The sequence below is a fragment of the Oncorhynchus gorbuscha genome, linkage group LG19 (genome assembly GCF_021184085.1).
Source record: "Oncorhynchus gorbuscha isolate QuinsamMale2020 ecotype Even-year linkage group LG19, OgorEven_v1.0, whole genome shotgun sequence".
Lineage (NCBI taxonomy): Eukaryota > Metazoa > Chordata > Actinopteri > Salmoniformes > Salmonidae > Oncorhynchus > Oncorhynchus gorbuscha.
In genome coordinates, this window is record NC_060191.1 from 24,116,374 (window position 1) to 24,134,280 (window position 17,907).

At 42.0% G+C, this 17,907-nt stretch overlaps 1 protein-coding gene across 2 annotated transcripts; it reads left to right on the forward strand.

Annotated features, from left to right (window-relative positions):
- Window positions 1-7,723: 7,723 nt before the first annotated feature.
- LOC124005404 (serine/arginine-rich splicing factor 10-like) lies at window positions 7,724-11,934 on the forward strand. 2 transcript variants are annotated; one of them, XM_046314635.1, is made up of 7 exons: window positions 7,785-7,924; window positions 8,874-9,031; window positions 9,187-9,291; window positions 10,233-10,336; window positions 10,612-10,795; window positions 10,925-10,975; window positions 11,153-11,934. In XM_046314635.1, exons 2-7 carry the CDS (start codon window positions 9,003-9,005, stop codon window positions 11,379-11,381), a joined length of 702 nt encoding a protein of 233 aa, XP_046170591.1. In that variant the 5' UTR covers window positions 7,785-7,924; window positions 8,874-9,002; the 3' UTR covers window positions 11,382-11,934. The 2 variants fall into 2 exon arrangements, with proteins under 2 accessions (XP_046170589.1, XP_046170591.1); XM_046314633.1 differs by lacking the exon at window positions 8,874-9,031 and having other exon boundaries at window positions 7,724-7,924.
- Window positions 11,935-17,907: the final 5,973 nt, after the last annotated feature.

Here is a 17,907-nt window from a genome sequence, read left to right on the forward strand (position 1 = left end):
GAAACTGGAACACGCTGTCATACATGTCAATCCAGAACATGCTCAAAAGGTGACATGTCTGGTGAGTATGCAGGGTATGCTCAGCTTCCAGGAATTGTGTACAGATCCTTGCGACATGAGCCCGTGGATTATCATGCTGAAGCATGAGGTGATGGCAGCGGATGAATGGCACGACAACGGGCCTCAGGATCTCGTCACGGTATCTCTGTGCATTCAAATTGCCATCAATAAAATGCCATTGTGTTCGTTGTCCGTAACTTATGCCTGCCAACATCATAACCTCATTGCCACCAATTTCACACTCCCTCAAAACCTGAGAGAAATAAGCTTTTGTGCGTATGGAACATTTCTGGGATCTTTTATTTCAGCTCATGAAACATGTGACCAACAATTTACATGTTGCATTTATATTTTTGTCCACTGTACGGGGTTATTGTTTTTTTTAGCTGAAACCTTCCTCAGCGTACATGGTCATTACTAAATACACAGGTGGCCACAGGTGTTCAAACTGATGGGCAATATTGGCCAATAAAACCAGTGTTGAAGGGGTCTGAATACTTCATGAATGCACTGTACCTAGTATCAGGCATAATTACACGTGGTCATTGACCAATCTTATAAAATGACTGCAAAATAGAGTTGGTGATTGAAATAATTATTACTGGGGTGCATTCATTACGTCTTCCAATGGAAACCGGTTACCGTTTTAAGAACCAAAAGGATGCAAACAGAGCAAACAGAACGAAATGGGGATGGACCTCCCTGAATTTGTCCAATACAAACACTTGTTTTCGTTGCAAAACGTCTTCTGTTTGGAGTAAACGGTTTATGTTGCAAATGACTACTTCGATGAGGCTCCTAAAGTCCAACTTTCACTAACAACCAACAAATGAGTGAAATATCTTAACACATTTTCAAAACCCAGCAGACAGTTTTAATGGGCTAGTTTGACACACACACATCAAATCCTCACATGCACTGGCCCAGCACAGATAGGCTCGCTAGGCCTACACAAAACACTTCAGGTTCATGCCATTCACACGTTTGTTTGTGCATGCCGCCACCTACTGTGCGGTAGTGGATCATGTTACAGATTGATATGAAAAATGCCTATTGAAAAAGAAATGCACCACCAACCAACCCTACACAAACAGTACCAGTCCAAAGTTTGGACACACCAACTCATTCAAGGGTTTTTCTTTATTTGTACTATTTTCTACTTTGTAGAATAATAGTGAAGACATCAAACTATGAAATAACACATATGGAATCGTGTAGTAACCAAAAAAAAAGTGTTAAACAAATCAAAATATCTTTGAGATTCTTCAAAGTAGCCACCCTTTTTGCCTTGACGACAGCTTTGCACCCTCTTGGCACGCTTGACAGCTCACCCAGGTGGGAGAAACAAAATGATTAAGACAGGTATTCACCCAGCAGACTGTCAATCAAAATGCCCAAATGATCTTTCTTCTTCACCATCAAAATCACAACAGGCCTACAGCACATGTCAAAGTCATTCCACAGGGTTGGAGGGGCGAGTGTATTTGAATGATGAATTAAGGTCACTAATTAGTAAGAAACTCCCCTGGCCTGGTTGCGTAGGTCTTAATTGAAAGGGAACCAGAAACGATCAGACCCTCCATGGGATGAGTTTGAGACCCCTGGCATACAGGTTCATTCTAAAATGGTGCATATTCGGGCAACAACCATGTGCAAAGATGGAGTCAGATTGGAAGCCCAATAAACAACCAGTTCATGTGTTCTTCTTATTATTATTATTTGAGTATAATGGTGGTTGGTATTCAATATGTTGCAATACCATCCCCAACTGGACTATAATATTAGAATATTTTTAATATTATATATATATTTTTTAACTATCCCATTCCACTACTTTGACCTTATCTATGCCTGCACCATGCCAATGGCCTGGGAGGACGGGACACCATCACTCAACACACCCTGTAACTCTAATTAAAGTCAAATCTGGTATACCCAAATACCTCTCTGCCCGGTTCATGCATCGCCAAAGATGGGTTTTTCTACTCTCTCCACCTAAACAACGTGATTGGTCAATTGAACATTTAATCTACATATTGGTCAAGTTTTTTGTAATTGATTGGGCGTGTTCCTCTGCCCAGACGCATGCCAGATCTTACAACGCCTGGATAGGTATTTTAAGTATCCGCTAACGACATATGTTATAGCGATCTGTCAGTCGATGACACAGTCGGTAACGTGGTACGCAACCATTGGTTGACGCATGAAACGTCTGAGCAGTAGAACGCGACCATTGACAACTCACATAAATTTGTATTTGGTTCATACAGTTAGATAGAGGACTGTATCTGTGCGATTATGGCATCTGTGACAGCCTCAATGGGACTGCTCATGCTATCTCCATTTCAAAGTCTTCAATTTTCTTCTTCTTTTGTTTTGAAAAAAAGTGTACACCTAATATTGGTTTACCGTCACCTGCAATGCCGGAGAACTGAACCAAATCTTGTGATTTATTTATTGCAGCCAATAGATGGCGACGATATAGTTTAAAGTCATTTACTAACCATGTGCAACCCAATTTGAAGAAGACAATGCTTTGCTCATTGGCTGATCACTCCCAACCCACAGGAATCCCCACTGATGACTAATTTAAAATAGCTGAAGCCCTCAAAGGCAATGTCCATGCTAAAACGTGTTATATACATATAGAGTAGTGTTGTCAACTCTTAATTTATTAGACTAGCACAAAGCGGTTATTTTGAAAGGTGTATATAAATGTTCTTTATCAGCCTTCTGTAATTTTTCTACCCTAAGTGATGTGTTCATAGCTGTGGGAAGTACGGGTGGTGAGGGTGCTGCAGCACCCCCCTGATGAATCAAAATGATTATTATAATAATGATAATAATAATATGTACCAGTCAACAGTTTGGACACGTACTCATCCAAGTTTTTTTTTTTTTTACTATTTTCTACATTGTAGAAGGACAGTGAAGACATCAAAACTATGGAAAAAAAACATATGGGATCGGGTAGTAACAAAATATATTTGAGATTCTTCAAAGTAGCCAACCTTTGCCTTTGACAGCTTTGCACATACTTGGTATTCTCTCAACCAGATTCATGAGGTAGTCACCTGGAATGCTTTTCCAACAGTCTTGAAGGAGTTCCCACATATGCTGAGCACTTATTGGCTGCTTGTCCTTCACTCTGAGGTCGAATTCATTCCAAACCATCTCAACTGTGTTGAGGTCGGGTGATTGTGGAAGCCAAGTCATCTGATGTATCACTCCATCACTCTCCTTGGTCAAATAGCCCTTACACAGCCTGGAGGTGTGTTGGGTCATTGTCCTGTTGAAAAACGAATGATAGTCCCACTAAGCGCAAACCAGATGGGATAGCGTATCGCTGCAGAATGCTGTGGTAGCCATGCTGGTTTAGTGTGCCTTGAATTCTAAACAAATCACTGACAGTGTCACCATGCTTCAAGTTGGGAACCACACATGCAGAGATCATCCGTTCACCTACTCTGAATCTCACATAGACACGGCGGTTGGAACCAAAAATCTCAAATTTGGACTCAGACCATAGAACAGATTTCCACCAGTCTAATGTCCATTGCTCATGTTTCTTGGCCCAAGCAAGTCTTTTCTTCTTATTGGTGTCCTTTAGTAGTGGTATCCTTGCAGCAATTAGACCATAAAGGCCTGATTCACAGTCTCTGAACAGTTATACAACGGCGCTGGAGAAGATGACTGCCGTTTTACGGTCCCCTAACCAATTGTGATATTGTGTGTTTAGACAAACTACGATCACGTATGTCATACCAACAGGACATTAAACTGTAATATATTATGTTTCACCAAGTCGTGGCTGAACGACGACATGAATAAGATGCAGCTGGTGGGTTTTTACGCTGTATCTGCAAGATAGAAGAGGGGTGGCGGTCTGTGTATATTTGTTAACAACAGCTGGTGCACAAAATCTAATAGTAAGGAGGTCTCGAGGTTTTGCTCACCTGAGGTAGAGTATCTCATGATAAGCTGTAAACCACACTTTACCAAGAGAGTTTTTCTATGTTCTTCGTAGCTGTCTATTTACCACCACAAACTCAAATCAAATCAGACTTTGTCACATGCGCCGAATACAAGTGTAGACCTTACCGTGAAATGCTTACTTACAAACCCTTAACCAACAGCCCAGTTCAAGAGAGTTTATTTGCCAAATAAACTAAAAGTAAAACACAATAAAAAGTAACACAAAATAACAACGAGGCTATATACAGGGGGTACCGAGTCTGTGGTGAGGTACAGGTTAGTCGTGGTAATTTGTACATGTAGGTAGGGGTGAAGTGACTATGCATAGATAAAACAGCGAGTAGCAGCAATGTACAAAACAAATGGGGGTGGGGGGTCTATGGGGCCTTCCTCTGACACAGCCTCGTGTATATACAGTTGAAGTCAGAAGTTTACATACACTGACGTTGGAGTCATTAAAACTTGTTTTTCAACCACTCCACAAATGTCTTGTTAACAAACTATAGTTTTGGCAAGTCGGTTAGGACATCTGCTTTGTGCATGACAAGTAATTGTTCTAACAATTGTTTACAGACAGATTATTTCACTTAATTCACTGCATCACAATTCCAGTGGGTCTGAAGTTTACCTACACTAAGTTGACTGTGCCTTAACAGCTTGGAAGATTCCAGAAAATGATGTCAAGGCTTTAGAAGCTTCTGATAGCCTAATTTACATAATTTGAGTCAATTGGAGGTGTACCTGTGGATGCATTTCAAGGCCTAGTTTCAAACTCAGTGCCTCTTTGCTTGACATCATGGGAAAATCAAAAGAAATCAGCCAAGACCTCAGAAAAAAACATTGTAGACCTCCACAAGTCTGGTTCATCCTTGGGAGCAATTTCCAAACGCTTGTAGATACCACGTTCATCTGTACAAACAATAGTATGCAAGAATAAACACCATGGGACCACGCAGCCATCATACTGCTCAGGAAGGAGACGCATTCTGTCCCCTAGAGATGAATATACTTTGGTGTAAAATCTGCAAATCAATCCCAGAACAACAGCAAAGGACCATGTGAAGATGCTAGAGTAAACACGTACAAAAGCATCTATATCCACAGTAAAACGAGTCCTATATCGACATAACCTGAAAGGCCGCTCAGCAATGAAGCCACTGCTCCAAAACCAATATAAAAAAGCCAGACTACGGTTTGCAACTACACATGGGGACAAAGATCGTACTTTTTGGACAAATGTCCTCTGGTCTGTTTGGCCATAATGACCATCGTTATGTTTGGAGGAAAAAGGGGGAGGCTTGCAAGCTGAAGAACACCATCCCAACCGTGAAGCACAGGGGTGGCAGGATCGTGTTGTGTGGGTGCTTTGCTGCAGGAGGGACTGGTGCACTTCACAAAACAGATGGCATCACGAGGAGGAAAATGATGTGGTTATATTGAAGCAACATCGCAAGACATCAGTCAGGAAGTTAAAGCTTGGTCGTAAATGGGTCTTCCAAATGGACAATGACCCCAAGCATACTTCCAAAGTTGTGGCAAAATGGCTTAAGGACAACAAAGTCAAGGTATTGGAGTGGCCATCAAAGAGCCCTGACCTCAATCCCATAGCCAATTTGAGGGCAGAACTGAAAAAGCATATGCGAGTAAGTAGGCCTACAAACCTGACTCAGTTATACCAGCTCTGTCAGGAGGAATGGGCCAAAATTCACCCAACTTATTATGGGAAGCTTGTGGAAGGCCCGCCTTCTGAAACTGTAGACTACGAATCCCATCATTAGGGAGGAGACATAAGTATCTCATTATTATATCCATATCTCTACTGTAACCCTTATTCATGACTCCAATTCCATTGCATTACAATGAGCCATTGGACCTCCCCTTTAACCTTGTGAGGCAAATGACCCGACGCTTCCCAAATGCTCTGTCTGAACGCAAATATGTCTCGCATGCAATAGTTTTGGAAACACTTGGAACATAATTTTTTTGGGCGTTCATTGTTTTGGTCTCACCTAGGGCGGCAGAACGGCAAGGACCGACCCTGTGAGTAACCAGTTATGTTTAACACATTGCAATACATCAGGGTGTATATATCAAGCACACTGGTAAAACACTGGTGTTGCAGTAATGAACATTTACCAACAGATGGCATCAACGTGCCGTTGCACACCCATAACAAGGGCTGGTCCATTTTTAGCCCAGTGGGCCTGCCTATCAAATGTAGGTCTTCAGCCTGTCGACATTGCATTATTTGGCTAAAAATAGGTAGCGTCATACGACTCATCCTGATCTTGCGAGCTTACATTCTGTTTCACTACACGGATATTAGCATAACAAAACAGAATGGTTCGTATGAGGCTGAATAAAATGGGCTGGTGGCTTTGAGAAAATTTCTAAGGTCGATTTCCAGTCCCAGTCTGCCACTGCTGCATACCTCTTCAGATTACTGGAGAACAGGGGCTAACACTAGTTAGCACAGGCACAAAGACGACACCCCACCTATTTCTACATTTTGTCTTAAAATCTGATTTGAAACTTAACCCAAAAAATCATATTTTTGTTGTCATACGTGTTTACGATATAGCCAATTTCAACTTGTTTGGGCTGTGTTATCTAGTGGAAACCTCTCACATTTGTGCCAAAAAAAACACGTAATATTCATCCAATGTCTGCCATGCTTCTGGACGACGTTGTTGATGCTCATGCTTGTTCCAGTGCACTAAGGTATTATTGACTCTGTAAAGCAGATTGCAGCGACCCCGAAACGGAGTATGCGTCGGACGCTGAAATACCTCAGTGCTCGAAACCCTTCCACACAACTCTCCCAAACCAGGCCTACCCCAAACATGCAAAACATAGTAGTCTAAATAATTTCTGCAGTGACCTTAGCTCTCCAACCCAAGGGTGCCCAAGGTGATTTTACAGCCAGTGCCTGGCTTGGGTTCTCAGTTGATGGTATGGAGGGCAGCTGGATACATGTGAACTATCGACACTGTTTTAACATGTATAAGCATTATTCATTATCCCTAGTGATACGGGGTTGGAAATTTAACTTTCATATACAGTATTTGTATTTGAAAGTATTCAGACCCCTTGACTTTTTCCACATTTTGTTACGTTACAGCCTTATTCTAAAATGGACTTAAATCCTTTCCCCCCTCATTCTACACACAATACCCCATTGAGTGGTCAGAACGGCTCGGATCAACCCTACTCCTCGGCCGCAGAGTCCAGTGTGCACTCTTAGCGAAATTGTCCATTAACAAATTCGGAGAAACTGACAATACTCTGAATTTACAAATGCCCAGAGCGCACTCTGAGCACCTCTGGCACTCCAGGTTGAATTTACGAACACACCCTATGTGAGGTTGTCTTTATTATTGAACCTTTTTAACTAGGCAAGTCAGTTAAGAACAAATTCTTATTTACAATGACGGCCAAACCCGGACGACGCTGGGCCAAGTGTCGCTGCCCTATGGGACTCCCAATCACGGCGGGATGTGATGCAGCCTGGATTCGAACCAGGGACTGTAGTGACGCCTATTGCACTGAGATGCAGTGCCCACTCGCCCTAATCTTGCCTAATTAGCGGGCCGGCCGTGGATACTCATCATTTAACATCTAAACACTCCTTGCCCAAAATACCAGATGCCCAGGCCACCCCTGGTGGGCTGGGCTAAAATAATAATATTTGAGCCTGCGCGCTGGCCTCTGTTCGCCAATTGATGAGACTACCTCGCTGCTTTTTGCTACAGCTAGAACAAGTCCTATAATTTACTGATATTAAATTAGATTGGAAATTTCAACCGTAATAACAATATTTTACAATGGCTAGGTACATGAGACCACCTAACCCATCACTCTTCATTAGAAACATCTCCGACGAATCCAGGTAGCTATGATAGAATCATTCGGGCGTGCGAGGTACAGCTACGTTAGCTAGGTGGCTAAACTGTTGTTTACTGATTTTAGCTAGCTAGCATTTACAATGAAAACGTGTAGCTAAGTGTTGTCTGTTGCCTTAACGTTTTTCACCATATACAAAATTAAACTAGTTTAGCTATCCAACTAACGTTATCTGAAAAAGTTCGCTGATCTACTTATAGCTTTGATACAAAGCTTAGCAAGCTAACGTTAGCATGTCTGCTAGGCTGCACATGAGTTTGCACCAAATATAGTGGTGTGCACAAAAACAGGAGAGTTGTTTGAACCAACTATGAATAACCTGATTTGGCTGGCCATTCATCTATCTGCCAGGTTGCCGGCAGTGGTGGAAAAAAATGACCCAGTTGTCATAGTAAAAGTAAATATACCTCAATAGAAAACGACTCAAGTCACCCAGTAAAATCCTACTTGAGTAAAACATTTTTTTTTTTATATGTTTTAAATATACTTAAGTATCAAAAGGAAATGTAATTCCATAAATGGTAAGCATTAAAAGTATAAATATAAATCTTTATATTAAGAACCAGACGGCACAATTTTTTTTTTTACATTTTCAATTTACGGATAGCAAGGGGGGCACAGGACCTCAGGCATAATTTACAAAGCATTTGTGTTTAGTGAGTCTGTCAGATCAGATGCAATGAGGGATGACCAGGGGTTTTCTTGTCCTGCTTGTCCTGCTTAAGCGTTCAAAAAGTACTTTTGGGTGTCAGGGAAAAAGTAAAAAATAAGAGCGTCTGCTAAATGACTTAAATGTAAATGTAAATGTAAAAGTCTTAAATATAAATACCCCCAAAAACTACTTAAGTAAAAATAAAGTACTACTTAAGTACTTTACATCACTGGTTGACTGTCTGTTTCTGCTCTTTTGCCAACTCCATATCATGGAGAACCAGTACCTGGGCTTAACTTGCATGCATGCCAAACATGACAATGAGTGACAGGAGTTGGCATGATGGCACAGACAGACTGGCACTCAGGCTTCCATCTACCTGGCTTGTAGTGCATGAAATACCTCTTGTCCGATGTCACATTTTATACCCACATTTCTATGGTAAGTATTAAGCCAATTTAGTTGAATCTGAAGGTTCTCTTATTGGCCACAGTTGCAGGTTTGAACTTCGAATCACACTGGTTTAATATTTGCCTAAAAGGGTTGTACTTTACTGGCCATTACACTAAATGTCATGTCATTTCATAACACTTTAGGCCAGAGGAACTACGCCGTGAATTTGGTCGTTATGGGCCTATTGTAGATGTCTACATTCCACTTGACTTCTCTACACGGCGTCCAAGAGGATTTGCTTACATTCAATATCCTTTCTCCTGATGTAATGTATTAATGAACATGTCTTTCATTCGGGGCATTATTATTATTCACACGTGGGGGTCATGTTGACGATGTCACACGTCTTGAGTTTGCCTACTGTTTTGAAGTAATTATTGTATATTTGTCCTAAAAATAGGCTATACTGGTTCATGGGAGGGGAACATTAACATTCAAACATAGTAAAATGTGTACAGACATTAATCAACATTTCCTCTCTTAAATAAATTGCTTCTGTTACCCTAGAAATGTTAGACGTACAGTTCTGGAGAAACGCCAACAAAGACTGTAAAGGCTGGTGTAGAGTAGCTTCAAGCCAAAGGGACCATAATGATTTCGGGCGACACGAAATAGTGGGAAAAGAACACCGAGCAAAGTTAAAGCATGAAGATACAAGGAGGAGAAAAGAGAGCATGAAGGCTTCCATTTGTCTGCCGAAGAAAATAAAAGGATGTATTGGGCTAAGACGAGCCAGAAATCAAGTTCTTCTGCCAAGCAGTTAGTGTTATGGTCAAGGTGAAGCTCAAAGGTCAAGCATGTTAAAGGTAACAAGCTTAATGTTTTGTATCCTACCAAATAGTAGCCTTGCTCTTCACCTCCAAATATTTTACTCTGTGTGTTTGTTCTCTGTACAAAAGAGCAAGAAAATCATATCTGTGTGATACCTTTAAGTGTATACAAGTTTACTGAAATAAGATTTCAATGTTGCATTTGTATAGCCTTTGTTCTCATTGCCTCCCCGAAATTTGAAAAGAAGTTTCAGCTTCATGTTGTTTTTAATCTTTTAGGTTACTATTATCCCATGTTGGCACACAATTGACTGAACAATTGAAGGTCCCCGCCTCTTTACTTAATTAAAGTACATGTCTCCCCATTCCCACACCCCTTTCCACGAGTAAAAGTAAAAAGCCTTAACAGTCTGTAGCACATTCGAGGATGTGCGAGATGCAGAGGATGCCCTCCACAACCTGGACCACAAGTGGGTGTGTGGTCGACAGATCGAGATCCAGTTTGCACAGGGTGACCGAAAAAGTAAGAATGGGTTTTATTTAGGTGCCCTGTATGAATGAACTATTTACTACCTACCAATCAATTCAACGTGAATTGTAAGTTTCACTATCGGAACAGTTTACCCAAGAATCTAAAGAGAGTCTAACTAAGCCTACATCACTTTTAGCGGTAATATCTTGACTTGAGTCTCAGACTAGTGAAATCATTGCCAACCTGCATGCAAAATTATAATTAAAACCCTTCTTCCTCAACTCCTTGTGCCCAGTATTTAATTTGAATGACTCTTGTCCCTCCAGCCCCCAACCAGATGAAGACTAAGGAGAGCTCTCCTCGCAGAGGGTCCCGCAGCAGCTCCTTCTCCCGCTACGACGACTACGAACGCGGCGATGGCCGCCGCAGACGCAGTCGCAGCTACGAAAGGCGCCGGTCGCGCAGCCCTTCCTGCGACCGCCGTCCTCGGAGGTCAGAGAGCCCGAGAGAGTGAGTTCCTCTGACACTGAAACGAAACCACTGTTTCACTTGTCAAGTCATCTTCCCAAGGGGCATTCAATGCAGACTGAAATGCCTTTGTATGCAGACTTGTTCTTACTTTCACTTTTCTCTCTACAGCTCTCGGTCAAATGGCAGGCACAGGCGAAGCAGAAGCCATGAAAATAACAGGTAGACCAATGTATACGACTCCGTATTCTGACTTACCTAACACGGCACAGTGCAATAAGATTGCATTTATACTGCATAGGCCTATGTGTTTTCAGAACACCATTTGTCAAGTCGGTGTATTCATTAGTGTGTTGACTGATTGTTCTGTTCATATCCCATCTTCCTTTTTTCTACCAGGTACAGGGGCCCTCCACGTGAACACCACAGGATGCACCACGCACCCCCGTCTCGTAACCGCTCCGCCTCCCGCTCCCCCTCTCATCCCAGATCCAGGCCCAAAGACACAAAGTCCCAGTCCAAATCCCCCAGCCCCGTCAAGGACTTCCACCCCTCTTCTGGCTCCCAGAAACAGGCCTGTCGCCGCTCATACTCGAGATCTGTGTCCCGATCTCGCTCCAGATCCTAGGACCCCACCACCCTCAAACCCTGTTATTCTGTAGCTAAAGATGTTTTTGAATATGGCATCTAGTGAGTGGTTATTACACACCCCACCTTGGTTCATTAGTTGAGTTATCATGATATCTCTGGGCTGATACCATTCAACAGAGCTGGTTGTCCCTACAGATGGATAGTCATTTGTTAGTTCAGTTTCATTCACCTCTAAAGAAAATTGTCTGTTTTTAATTTACCTTCATATCTGTTTAATTCTATTATTTGAGAACCCAATGGAATTAAGTTCAGTGCATAAGAATTGGTCAACTATGAAATGTCATGGTACTGCTTGTTTTGAGCTAACAGGTATTAACCTCTGGCTATAGAATTTGAGTGCAAAAACCCATTTATAAGAGAACAAGTTATCCATCTGGAGTTTGCAGTGATATCTAGCCATCAAGTTTACTGCTATTATTTTTGTACATTTGATGTAACTAAAGTCTGCATTTTTTTAAATCCGTTTTTATTTTGTTTGTTCAATTCTTGCAGCAGTGTTTTCTCTGTGGATTAAACATGTTAAGTTTTAACTTTTCTCAATCATTTGGGTTGTACAAAGATATCGCTCCCTTGAAAGTATGGGCGAGACACCGAACAGTTTGTTAGGTACACTTATCTATTACCAGGGTCGCCCCTCCTCCAGAACAGCCATTATTCTTCAGGCTATTCTACATGGTGTCAAGTGTTCCACAACGATAATGGACCATGCTGGTGCAATGGCATCACTCCGATTGGGCGGCGGGCGGTACGTTCCTACTGCAAACGGCCGTTCCAAAGATGCTCTTGAGTAAACTGAACTCGCGGTCATTTTTCCAGGTGATGGTTTTTCTACTCTGTTGTCCAGTATTGGTGATTGTGTGCTCACTGGAGCCGCTTCTTCTTGTGTTTAACTTCTAGAAGTGGAACCCGGTGTGGTTGTCTGCTGCAATAGCCCATCGGTGACAAGCATCAACGAGTTGTGCGTTCTGAGATGCCGTTCTGCGTCGCTTAGGTCACTCGTTTTCTTCTAACTTTCAATTGAACAATAACAATGTCTCGATGCCAGCATGCTTTATATAGCAAGCCAAAGTTATGTGACTCGTGGTCTGTAGGAAATGCGTGTGGCCTGGTGTACCTAATAAACTGGCCAATGGGTATTGTAGACATGTTTAATTCTGTTCATCTGACTTTTTACCTTAACTTTTAATGTGCCTTATTGGTAATATTTGTTTGTGTGTAATAAGACAAACTATGTAGAAACCTGCTCGTCGATCATCTCATTAGAAAATTATGGAGTTGGTCGCCCTTCCATTGCTGCAATAACAGCCGCCACTCTTATGGGAAGATTTTTCACTAGATTTTGGAAAATTGCTGTGGGTACTTGCTTCCATTCAGCCACGAGCATTCGTAGTGTTGGGTGATTAGGCCCGGATCGCAGTCAGCGTTGCAATTCATCCCCAGGTTTAATGGTGTTGAGGTCAGGGCTCTGCAGGCCAGTCAAGTTCTTCATCGACACCTCTGAAAAAAACATTTCTGTACGGATCTTGCTTTGTGCAAGGGAGCATTGTCATGCTGGAATGGGAAAGCACCCTCCCCAAACTGTTGCCACAGAGTTGGAAGCACAGACTCGTCTCAGACTCGTCTAGAATGTCATTGTATGCTGTAGCGTTAAGATTTTCCATCACTGGAGTTAAGGGGACCTAGCCAGAACCATTATTCCTCCACCAAACCTTACAGTTGGCAGTTCGCATCAACTGGCATCCGACAAATCCAGATTTGTCCGGACTGCCAAATGGTGAAACATGATTCGGCACTCCAGAGAACGTTACCATTTCAGCAGACACTTGGCATTGCGCATGGTGATCTTAGGCTTGTGTGTGGCTGCTCGGCCATGGAAGCTCCCAGCGAACAGTTCTTGTGCTGACGTTGCTTCCAGAGATTTTGGAACATAGTACAGATGTGCTTCAGCACCTCTAGACGTTTCCACTTCACAATAGTGTTTTGTCTATGGAGATTGCATGGATGTGTGCTCAATTTTATACACCTGTCAGCAACGGGTGTGGCTGAAATAAACAAATCCACTCATTTGAATGGGTATCCACATACTTTTCTATATATAGTGTATTTACTAGTGATGAGCACCATTATGGAAAATATATAAGTTGCATTTTTCCATTTGATATTATCGGTTTGTATCAAATACATTGCAATTTGCAACCGAGTGAACGTTAACTTTTCTGTTCCCTTCCACGGCTCTGAAGTCCAGATAACTGCTTATGGATTGCCTTTTGGGCCAGGTGTGTATGTTCTAGCATAAACCTACCCAACCAGCTTGAATACAATGTGAAATCACATCCAGTTGATGGCCCATCAGCAGGCTGCTAAGAGGTCTGTGAGGGTTTTGTGCCTGCACGAACAGTCGTGTGCTTTACATAGCGATATAGATTAACAGGAAGAATAACCCAATTTAAAAAGCCTTGCTGGCATCAATATCAAACAATATATCATTCCAAATGATTCATTATGATCCCGGCACCCCACAAATTGTTTGTTTGAAACGTCTAAAACACTGTCCCTGTTAAATTGTTACTGATCATATAGGTCGAGGCCAGACTGATCCGTGGAGAACGGACACCATATTAGAATGGATAAATGTTGGTCAATGCGCACAGGTGGGTGCTTAAATTAGTCCTATTTCACATATGTACAAGTGTATATTAATACGCATGTGTGAATTGGAAATTCATTTTTTTGCATATCCTAACTACCTCGAAACACCCCCGGAGAGTGTGATGTATAAAATACCCTATTTTCTACAACTAATTTGAACCTTTTGGCTATGCAATGACTACCAGTGGTCATAGTGCATTTCTACACATTTTGCATTGAGACAGAGAACATTTTGTATTTTTAAAGCAAATCACCTGCTATTCTACATATTTTGCCTTGACTTATGCTTTTGGGTGTTTTCCCATCGGAAATAATAAATAATATGGGTTGTGGGCCCCCTGGTCAGAATTAAGGCCCTGACTTCTACTGCTGTTCCATACAGGCAGGTGCAAAGGCTATTTGTATATGGATGGAAAGTTACTAACCATGTTTCCATCCAGCTTTTATGCAAGTAAAGTAGAAACTGGAAGTTTCGGTGTCATTTTATAAACGCCGACAGCTCATTTGTTTGTTCAACATGATGGGATATTCTTGTGTCTGTAAAATAAATTATACGGGAAACGGGTGGGATAGTAACCAGGTAGACTAGTTGAGAAAGAGTTCTCAAGCAAAGCAGTTCGACACATACAACAACAGAGTTACACATGGAATAAACAAACATACAATAAATAATACAGTAGAAAAATTTATATACAGCATGTGCAAATGAGGTAGGATAAGAGAGGTAAGTCAAATAGGCCATGGCGGCGAAGTAATTACAATATAGCAATTAAACACTGGAATGGTAGACTGTGCAGCAGATGTATGTGCAAGTAGAGATACTGGGGTGCAAAGGAGCAAGATAATAAATACAGTATGGGGATGAGGTAGATTGGATGGGCTAATTTACAGATGAGCTATGTACAGGTGCAGATATCAATGAGCTGCTCTGACAGCTGGTGCTTAAAGCTAGTGAGGGAGGTAAGAGTCTCTAGCTTTAGTGATTTTCAGTCTCTCTATGTGCAAAACTGATAGAGACATACCCCAAGCGACTTACAGATGTAATCGCAGCAAAAGGTGGCGCTAATTAAGGGGGCTGAATAATTTTGCACGCCCAATTTTTCAGTTTTTGATTTGTTAAAAAAGTTTGAAATATCCAATAAATGTCGTTCCACTTCATGATTGTGTCCCACTTGTTGTTGATTCTTCACAAAAATATACAGTTTTATATCTTTATGTTTGAAGCCTGAAATGTGGCAAAAGGTCGCAAAGTTCAAGGGGGCCGAATACTTTCGCAAGGCACTGTATAACTCATATCGAAGTAAATTTAGAGTCACGTGATGATCCATGATCCACGTGTGGTCCATATCATTGGGCAACAGATGAAATAAATGATGAACTTCACAGGGTGGTGACAGTGCACGGTGATGAGCTCGATGCTGCTTTCCAATAAATATGGAGGGTCTTACTCTGGTGACAAGATGATCGGTACTTGACTGCCATTTGACAAGTAAAAATATTCTCACTCTCATCCAAAAACTCATTATGTAGACTAGACAACGCACAAACCGTGCCAAGCCTAGTGTTGGCCCAGTGTTGGCGCATTTGCTATTGAACAAAACAGTTGTGACAAAACTATCAGTTGAGTTGAAAATGCGCTGGAAACCCATTGAACTTTAGATTTGTATTCAGTGCATGAAAATTTAAGTGAAACTCTGACTTTAGCATCACATCTGGAGGAAACCTGGCACCATCCCTACGGTGAAGCATGGTGGTGGCAGCATCATGCTGTGGGGATGTTTTTCAGCGGCAGGGACTGGGAGACTAAGATCAATGGAGCAAAGTACAGGGAGATCCTTGATGAAAACCTGCTCCAGAGTAGTCAAAACCTCAGACTGGGGCAAAGGTTAACCTCCTAACAGGACAATGACCCTAAGCACGCAGCCAAGACAACGCAGCAGTGGCTTGGGGACAAGTCTCTGAAAGTACTTGAGTGGCCCAGCCAGAGACCGGACTTGAACCCAATCTAACATCTCTGGAGATCTGAAAATAGCTGTGCAGCGACACTCCCCATCCAACCTGACAGAGCTTGAGAGGATCTGCAGAGAATGTGAGAAACTCCCCAAATACAGGTGTGCCAAGCTTGTAGCATCATACTCAAAAAGATTCAAAGCTGTAATCTCTGCCAAAGGTGCTTTAACAAAGTACTGACAATTTGCAAAAATGTCTAAACTGTTTTTGTTTTGTCATTATGGGGTATTGTGTGTAAATTAAGGGAAAAACAATTGAATATATTTTAGAATAAGGTTGTAACATAACAAAATATGGACAAAGTCAAGGGGTCGGAATACTTTCTGAATGCACTGTATGCATATTATGGACAGTATTTGGATAGAATATGTAATAAATCTGAAGAAAATGTAGGATAGAATATTATGTGCAGCAAAAGTTGAATAGGATGGCACCGGAGAACAAGGCTGACGTTTTACGTATTCCTAACCAATTGTGTGTTTTTGTTATTTTCTTTGCATTGTTTAACTTGTTTTTTAAACGTATTTTGTATATAATGTATCTGCTTCCGTCTCTTATGACCGAAAATAACTTCTGGGCATCAGAACTGCGATTACTCACCACGGACTGGCAGAACCCTTTTTTTCTTTAACTTAACGAGTCCGACGAGCCCGACGTGACTGATATACTGCTTTACCGGGAACAGGCCCAGATCCCCGTCATTTGCGTGAAAAGAAGGGAGAGAAAAAGGGGCCAGAGGGTTGGCTGCCTTCTGAGAATTCATAGGCGATCGAATAAACCCCCACTTCCTTCCATTCTGCTAGCAAATATGCAATCTTTGGAAAATAAAATCGATGACCTACGCGGAAGATTAAACTACCAACGGGACGTTTAAAACTGCAATATCTCATGCTTCACGGAGTCGAGGCTGAACGACGACATTATCAACATACAGCTGGCTGGTTGTACGCTGTATTGGCAGGACAGAACAGCGGCGTCTGGTAAGACAAGGGGCGGCGGACTATGTATTTTAGTATTTAACAGCTGGTACACAATATCTAAGGAAGTATCGAGGTTTTGCTCGCCTGAGGTAGAGTATCTCATGATAAGCTGTAGACCACACTGTCTACCTAGAGAGTTATCTGTGTCATTCGTATTCCGCCATAAGCAAACAGCTCATCCAGAGGCGGCACTCCTAGTAGCCGGGGGACTTTAATGCAGGGAAACTTAAATCCGTCTTACCAAATTTCTATCAGCATGATAAATGTGCAACCAGAGGCAAAAAAAAACTCTGGACCACCTTTACTCAACACACACAGAGACGCATACAAAGCTCTCCCTCCATTTGACAAAGCTGACAATAATTCTATCCGCCTGATGCTTACAAACAAAAAATTAAAGCAGGAAGCACCAGTGACTCAATCAATAAAACAGTGGACAGACGAAGCAGATGCTAATCTACAGGACTGTTTTGCTAGCACAGACTGGAATGTGTTCCGGGATTCCTCCGATGGCACTGAGGAGGACACCACATTAGTCATTGGCTTCATCAATAAGTGCATTGATTACGTCGTCCCCACAGTGACCGTACGTACATACCCCAACCAGAAGCCATGGATTACAGGCAACATCCACACTGAGCTAAAGGCTAGAGCTGCCGCATTCAAGGAGCGGGACTCTAACCTGGAAGCTTATAAGAAATTCCGCTATGCCCTCCGAACCATCAAACAGGCAAAGCATCAATACAGGACTAAGATTGTATCGTACTACACCAGCTCTGACATTAGGTGGATGTGGCAGGGCTTGCAAACCATTACAGACTACAAAGGGAAGCATAGCCGAGAGCTGCCCAGTGACACAAGCCT